We start from the raw sequence: 7,399 nt of genomic DNA on the forward strand, positions 1-7,399 counted from the left end.
AGCCACGAAATGAGCCCTTAAGGCAGGGGTCGGCAAAATGCAGCCCACAGGCCAGATGTGGCCCGCCAGGCCGTTCTATCCAGCCTGTGGGGCCCCTAAAAAATGTAGAAAATTAATATTTATCTGCTCTTGGCTGCCTGCCATGCAGCCCTCAATGGCATGCCAAAACTCAGTAAGCAGCCCTCCGCCCAAAATAATTGCCCGCCCCTGCCTTAAGGCTACAAGTGCCCTGCAGAGACAAGGGCTACTTAGCTTGAGGGCAGAGCTATGACTAGGGGGGTCCATAAGGGGCCCAGTGGTGGTTTGTATGGATTCAGGCTCACTCCAAAGCCCACTGGCAGCCTCCCTTACATTATCTCTCAGATAAGAACAAGGTGTGGTGGGCAAGTGATCAAAGAGGGGCTACATTAGAGCCTGACTAGGCAGGGGCTGCGTGGCCACGGGGGAGCATCACAGCTGCCCCTGTGGCTGGGACCTGCCATACCCAGGATCCAGATGCATACACAATCATGAAGGATCACAATTACGGTAAGAAGGTAAGTAACTGTCCTTTCTTCTCCAAGTGCCTGTCCCCATGGGTCCCCTGGAGCTGTGTTATCCACACCACAGGGCTCCCCTGGGTCCAAAGATCTGGCGGCAGGGGCGCGGTGGCAGCGTTAGTTTGAGCACCACTGGGTTAGACAACACGATGGTCGTTTTCAGCTTTTAAACGTATAACGATGAACAGGGTTTAACCTGACCTGCTAACTCCTGGGAAACTTTACCAGGATTCACTAACGTGAGGAACGTGTTTGTCCTGCCAGTGGTGCCGCTGCCTCGGGCTTTACCTTCGCTTTCCACAGACGCTCTGCAGAGGGGGTCCAAGTCCCTGGCACGAATGCGAGGTCGTCCCTGCTCCACCCTGCGGAGGGTGTCCCAGCACTGCGGGTGCGGACAAGCAGCCATGTCGCAGATGGTCTCATCCCACTGGTCCACGTCCGCCGTTTTCATGGTCACTCGGGCACTGGGGGACAGCAGTGACCTGGCAGCACGTGGCCGTGGGGCTCCCTGCCCACAGCAGACAGGGCCCACAGGGCAGGGGGAGGAGGGCGTCATCCTGCAGCACCCAGGCCACGGGGACCTGCCAAGCTCCATCAGCCTCACAGGGAGGAACCCTCCACCCACCCCAGCCCCGCCCAGTGCCCTCAAGCTTCGCCCACCTCCGCCCTTCCCCGGCTAACCCCGCCCCGCCACGCCCCCGGGCCCTCCTTGTCTGCGGGGTCCCCCTCGCTCACCTCTCCGCGGGGCCGCCGTAGCCGGGGCCCAGGCACGCCCGCGCGGGTTACCAGGCAACCACCCACGCGCAGGAGGAGGAGCGGTCGCGGTGCACGCTGGGAAAGGAGAGGCCGACTACGCCGGCGGGCGGGCGGCGCGGTGCGAGCAGGGAGGGGTCGGGGGTCAGGGGTCAGGGCTGGCGCGCGGTTCGGTTGGCCGGGCCTCTGCGCGCGGTGAGCGGGTGTCGCCTTCTCTGGACTCGAGGCCCCCTCGGAAGACGCCTCCTCTTCCCCTCCCCTCGGTTCTCACCTTCCGGGAAACTAGAGCCGTCGTCTCGTTGCAACAGGCCGGAGGTGCGGGTGCCTGCCTGACCCTCAGGGTTTACCGTGTGAGTCGTGCGGGCGCGTCTAGCCGGGTGGCCCCCGCGGCACCCTTGTCAGGATCTCGAGGCAGCGCGGGGGTTGTGGTAGGAAACCCCAGCTTTAGACGCTTTGCAAAGTAGGACTTGCTAGATCTGCTGCATGGATGAAACAAGCGTAGACTAGGAGAGGCAAGGATGTCTTGGGGTGATACCTGTCATGGGACCGAGTGTTTTATAAGCAGAGCTGCATGGGAGAGAAAAGCATCTGGTGAATTCATAACGCTGGTTTTAGTTCCAGGTGTCGCAAGATGGCAGAACGACCAGAGGACTTGAACTTGCCCAACGCTGTCATCACTCGGATTATTAAAGAAGCAGTAAGTACCATCAGCATCGAGATGCTTGATAAATGGATGCTGCACATTTGAGATTACCCCTCGACATCTGAAATGTGACAGCTGTTACATTGACTACTGTGGGAAGAAGAGGTTAAATCCTTGGCCTTTCTGATTGTATATTTGAGAAGTTAGAGTAACTAACTACTTTTGGACTCAGCGGTTTGATGTGTCCAGAATAGACACCTGGTTTTTAGCCTTGCTGGTGACTTCTCCCCGTGTAGTCTCTATGTGGCTTGGCTGAACGGGTGGCTGTACAGCAGCAGGTCTCGATCCACCGGTAGATCTTGGAGTGGATCCGAGGCTGGGGTGGGGGCTGAGTGCCTGTCTGCATGCACGCATGCGCCCCAGCCCAGCGGGTCAGTCTCTGGGGTAGGGAAGGGATGGGGGCTAGATCGAGGTCCCCGCAGTGAGGGACAGTGCCGCAGAGGCAGGAGCAGGGGTAAGTTGAGTGGGGCCCCAGCTATGTGGGACTTACCTGCTGGGGAGGCAAACCCCCAAATACTTTTTTCTCCCTCTGCCTCAATCTCCCCCTGCTGTACCGGTTCTTTCAGGCAGAAATTATGTAAAGCTTGAATCATTCCTTGGCTTCCTGACCTGTATGAACTGCATTGCCTCTGATAAAATGATGCTGCTTTCTTTTCAGCTTCCTGATGGAGTAAATATTTCCAAAGAAGCTCGAAGTGCAATATCTCGAGCTGCAAGTGTGTTTGTGCTGTATGCAACATCATGGTAAGCATCTCTTGGATCAAATCAACAGCAACTAGTTGATCTGCAGATAGTCCACTTGTGGGGGCAGGATTTTCACTGCTTCTCATGAAATACCCATTGGTGATAAATATCTATGAGGGGTTGCTAAAGCTTCATGGAGTCTTAACCTGTAATGTAATCTTGTGATTCATTATAGTTTCTTGATTAAGCACCATGGTGCCAATGATGATTTGTCCCTCTGGGCAAAAATCACTTTGCCTCTGTACCAGTGGACAATATTTGCTGCTGTAAAATGCTTTCTATGGTGTTTAATAATGAGGGCATGGACTATTAGTGGTGAGTTACCGTAAACTTGCCAGTGGTCATCTTTAACCATCAAACATAACAGTTGATTTACCTGATCATTTTAGTTTGCTTTACTAGCTATAACAGTGGTGATATTGGTTATAAAAGTATCCAGCCTTTTTTTTCTTTTTTTTTTAATCAAACATCCGTTTAATGAAGGGGTGCCTTTTAGTTTTGTTATGTGATTCCATCATAGTCCTTTGACTTGCTTGCTGAATGTTGTTCTAAACAGACTAGGAAATTACTGGGTGTGTCACTGAGTGTTTATTTGATTACTTAGGACCCCTCTCCATGTGCAGGTAAAGGTGCCATGTGATCTAAGTACACGTGCATGGCAGGAGGCATGTTTATGGAATTGTGCAATAGATCACACTGTGCCTTATTGTCTTCTCAGCAGAGGAGGCTCCCAGCCACTAGGACCATGTGCAGCTGAGTCCCACAGCTGACAGTTTCACTTTCTTGTACATCTATACTCTTTGATTAAATCTAAAGTTGTTAACATTCAAATGTCTCTTAAAGGCAATTTTTTAAAAGTGCACCTGCCTTGAAACTTGCCATTTCAGTTTTACAGTTACACCAATAAATAATTTTCCCTGTTATACTTCTATGAAACTCCCACAACAACAGAAAAATGTAACTAAACAAAAACTGGCTACAAACATAAATGCAGAATATAAACACAAAGGGGGGTGGGTTGGTTGTTTGTTTTTTTGTTTGTTTGTTTGTTTTTAATCTGTTATAGTTAATTTCCTGGTCAGTTATAAGCATCACTTATAACTGTGGTGACAAAAATCATCACTCTCTGAAACGTTTCGAGTTGACCGTGATGCTTAAAACCACTGGTAACTGGAGTCAATTTCTGCTGTTTGATTTCTGTTATTCTGCTTGTCTTCAATTAGTGCAAATAACTTTGCAATGAAAGGAAAGAGAAAAACACTGAATGCTGGAGACGTTCTCTCAGCCATGGAGGAAATGGAGTTCCAGCGATTTGTAGCCCCTTTAAAAGAATCACTGGAAGGTAACATTCTCTAAATTCACATTGTGTAAAGACTAGCAGTATGAGCTCCTATTTATTTCGAAAGTTGGTTGTCCAATATTGTTCCCTGTGCCAAGTCTCTTATCTCTGCCCCACAGCCTGTATTGAAGTTTGCATGGGGACAGATAACATGTGGTTCATTAACACTGGTGTGGTGTAATTTTATAATTGTTGATGGTTGAGGAGGCACTTTTGTGGTTCATGTAACCTTCCCCCATCACTTTTGTCTAGGTAGAGTCTTTTGTGCTTCCTGCTACATGTAAGCTTCAGTATCTTCATAAGCATTCTGCTGACCTGCACATCCTTTAGAGTTTGCTGGCACAGCTAAAATAAGAGGGTGGGTTACTGCAACTGGGAGCTTCACTGCTCCAGTTGATGTCAGCCAGAAGAACCTGGAGAGCTTCTAAATCATGGGAATGAGCACTATCAATAGTGATTCTCAACCAGGGTGCTATGAGATCCCTTTTAAGGGTGCTGCAAGAGGCTGTACAATATTAATACTGTTAGGTGTGCAAACATCTACATATGATTTACAGAATAAACCTAGAGATTTCAATTAGAAATCCATAGTGTCAGACATTCTGACCTGCTATGACCTTGTGACTTACTGAGTCCTTTGCAACAGAAGAACTGCTCTTTTAGTTTTCACTCGTTTTTTTTGACTGGAAAAATAAGTACTGACACATTCTGAGGGGGCCCTTGAGTCTATAAAGGTTGAGAACCACTGCACTAGGCCACGGAATTGTTCCTACTGTGCCCATCAACATACATACAGCCAGCTGTCTTTATTTTTGTTTGTTTGTTTTTGCTTTGCTAGTTTACAGGCGAGAGCAAAAAGGAAAGAAAGAGGCAAGAAAGGATAAAGACAAGAAGGCAGACTCTGAGGAACAAGACAAAAGCCGAGAGGAGGAGAACGATGATGATGATGAACGAATGGAGGAAGAGGAACAGAATGAAGAGGAAGAGGTGGATAACTGAGCCTCCTGGAGAGATGTGCACTGGGGCTGGACTCTTGGCATAGGGACATAAATGTTGTAAATCAACTTTGTGCCCCTCTGTTTTTTGGTAAAGCTCCACACTGTTCCTGGGGCTTGTTCACTCCTTGCTTTAACTTTCATGCAAGAGGGGAACTGATGAGTCTTCTACAGCTTTTACAGTGAAAGAGAACCTCTTGCTGGTGGCACAGGGATCTTGGCATTGTCTCCTTACTTCTGAACAGCCACTGATGTAATTGACTGTGGGCTTTATGCTGGATTTATTCCAAAATGCAGCATTCAAGATTCCCACTGAGGAAGCTGGGCAGAAGAACCTACATGAAAATGCTGAATAAGCCTGTTTTACTAACTGGGTCCAAGTCTGAATTTGATAGGCCTTAAGTTGGGTTTAAGTTTTACATAATGTTGATGCCTTAATGGTTTAAAGGCTGAACACAAAATTTTTTTGTATATGGGGAGAAGAGGTTCCTAGCTGCATCCCTTTATTTTCTTTAATTCTGGCTGTGCCTTCTCTTTCCAAATGTGACAGTGACACCCTTATTTGGTTGCAACCTTGACAGTGATCTGCAGTAAGACCATTCAGCAACCAGTTCTCTACAGGATTGACTCTTCTTGCCTAGGATCAATCGCATTCAAAGCGTTTTACTGTGCTTCTGCAATGTAATTTAATACCCAAAGTATTTGTTTTTGGTTTGGGGGTTTGTTTGTTTCAAATGCTGTGAGGCCAACAGGGTTTTTATATTTAAAAAAAAAAAAAAGAAATCTGAAACAATTAACAACTAACAAATCTTGTCTGTGTCGCAAGTGTGAGGCTGGGAAGGATTAAGGTCAAGTTCTGTACATTTTCTTTGGGCTGGCATTTGTTCCCTAATCAATCAGATGGTGGCATCACTCACCCTTTATATGCTGAGTTGCAGAAAGGATGTGACAGCAGGGTATCCTTTATCTGTTCAAACTTCTCATGTTCTTAGGATAGAATTTTCTAATGGATATAGTTTACCTTTAGGCAGTGCAGCTCCCCTGGTATCCTTTTTTACACAAGTTTTCCAAAACTGATTTAAAAAAATCATTCTACCTCCTGTCCTGGTAAGCCCTAGAAATATAGTAGAGAAAAGTATTTGCCTTCCCTAGGGGGCAAAAGGTGCAACTTTCAAAATACAGGAGACCCTCACCATTCACAGGGGATACCATTTACGGGGATCATGAGAATGTGAAATCTGCGAATAAGGCACTGCGTTCATGAATGGGGGTAGGGCACAGCTGCTCTGGCAGTGGTGGCAGGAGCATGGAGCTCCCAAGGAACTCCTATAAGTATATTTAAGATGTGGGTTCGGCATTCATGAATATTTGAAGCCGCGAATGCCGAACCCCGTGAACAGCGAGGGTTTCCTGTACTAGCTCAGGTAAAATGGATTAGCTGATGCAATGGTTAAAGAAAACTGCTACATTCAGTATTTTTTTCTCTTCTGTAGTAATTTGCTCTTTGAGCACTTGAGCTTCTGTCCTGAATACCTTCCCCCTTCCATATTCATGGGGATAGTACCTCCCCATAGAAATTCATTCTTGAATACATCCCTTCTGTGCAGTCTGTACACGAAGAACAAAATCAAATAATTGTAAACCAACTCTTTGACCTAAATTTAAAATCTTTCAAAATTTCCCAAACTTTCTTTTATCCAAGTTTTAAAGTATTGAAAATTCCCCAGTTCTGCTTATTCAGGCTAAACTGAGAGCATTTGTGAGAAATGGCACCTTATTGTTTGATACTGCATCTGAAGCAGGAGTTCAGCTGCTGCTGCACTGTTATAACACCATCTTACAGTGCTCCAGACATTGAAACCGGTAGAAAACTAGCAGAGCTCTTGTGTGTACAGCTTCTGCAGGATTGCAAACAATGATAGCTGAGATTATTTGAAAGGAATGACTTGTCTTCCTAAGGGGTTCAGTTAAAACACAGCTGCATGGAAGATCTGATACCTCTTGCAGTATGTACCTGAGGTGCATCTCTTCCTGGAGGGGAGCATTATTTTATTTAAATAAAAGCCAGGTTCTATACAGATACCTGGGTGGTGGGGGGGGTGGGGGTTGTTTTTTAAAGCTTTGGTTCCTCCAACCAGTAAAAAGATGAACTATTTTGTGTTTTATAACTCTGCCTCCCCTTGCATAGCCAAGGGTGACACCAAGCCTAGTGTATAATTGTTAAAGGATTAGATATAGGAGTTACAGTGCTTGAGGTTTCTTCACTGGGGATTTGATCAGCCTTCTGGTGTGATTGAATTGCAGCAGGCATGTCGGAGAGGAGGAA

At 46.9% G+C, this 7,399-nt stretch overlaps 2 protein-coding genes across 8 annotated transcripts in view; one reads left to right on the plus strand and one right to left on the minus strand.

The window, feature by feature from the left end:
* The window catches only part of CUNH9orf43 (chromosome unknown C9orf43 homolog), a 22,156-nt gene extending 20,833 nt beyond the window's left edge, over window positions 1-1,323 (minus strand). The window contains exons 1-2 of one of the 2 annotated variants that reach the window (XM_025203022.1): window positions 1,275-1,323; window positions 741-1,120 (exon numbers count right to left, since the gene is read on the minus strand). In XM_025203022.1, the coding sequence (XP_025058807.1) occupies window positions 741-1,095 (355 nt within the window). In that variant the 5' untranslated portion in view covers window positions 1,096-1,120; window positions 1,275-1,323. Of the gene's footprint in view, window positions 1-740; window positions 1,164-1,274 lie in introns of those variants that run through there. The other variant, XM_014519501.2, reaches the window with a different exon arrangement.
* Window positions 1,324-1,392: 69 nt separating this feature from the next.
* POLE3 (DNA polymerase epsilon 3, accessory subunit) lies at window positions 1,393-5,866 on the plus strand. Of its 6 annotated transcripts, none has more exons than XM_025203024.1 (5): window positions 1,393-1,413; window positions 1,908-1,989; window positions 2,654-2,739; window positions 3,963-4,081; window positions 4,917-5,077. In XM_025203024.1, exons 2-5 carry the CDS (start codon window positions 1,924-1,926, stop codon window positions 5,075-5,077), a joined length of 432 nt encoding a protein of 143 aa, XP_025058809.1. In that variant the 5' UTR covers window positions 1,393-1,413; window positions 1,908-1,923. The 6 variants fall into 6 exon arrangements, with proteins under 6 accessions (XP_025058809.1, XP_014374989.1, XP_025058808.1 ...); XM_014519503.2 differs by lacking the exon at window positions 1,393-1,413 and adding an exon at window positions 1,421-1,642; XM_025203023.1 differs by lacking the exon at window positions 1,393-1,413 and adding an exon at window positions 1,421-1,642 and having other exon boundaries at window positions 1,914-1,989.
* The last annotated feature ends 1,533 nt before the right edge of the window (window positions 5,867-7,399 follow it).

Source organism: Alligator sinensis, unplaced genomic scaffold, assembly GCF_000455745.1.
Source record: "Alligator sinensis unplaced genomic scaffold, ASM45574v1 scaffold235_1, whole genome shotgun sequence".
NCBI classification, from domain to species: Eukaryota; Metazoa; Chordata; order Crocodylia; family Alligatoridae; genus Alligator; species Alligator sinensis.

Bases quoted from the DNA above. Each gene is read 5' to 3' on its own strand.
- POLE3 (XM_025203024.1), top strand. From the start codon at position 1,924: ATGGCAGAACGACCAGAGGACTTGAACTTGCCCAACGCTGTCATCACT. The intron at 2,740-3,962 runs GTAAGCATCTCT...GTCTTCAATTAG, and splicing joins GTGCTGTATGCAACATCATG to TGCAAATAACTTTGCAATGA. The intron at 4,082-4,916 runs GTAACATTCTCT...TTGCTTTGCTAG, and splicing joins TTTAAAAGAATCACTGGAAG to TTTACAGGCGAGAGCAAAAA.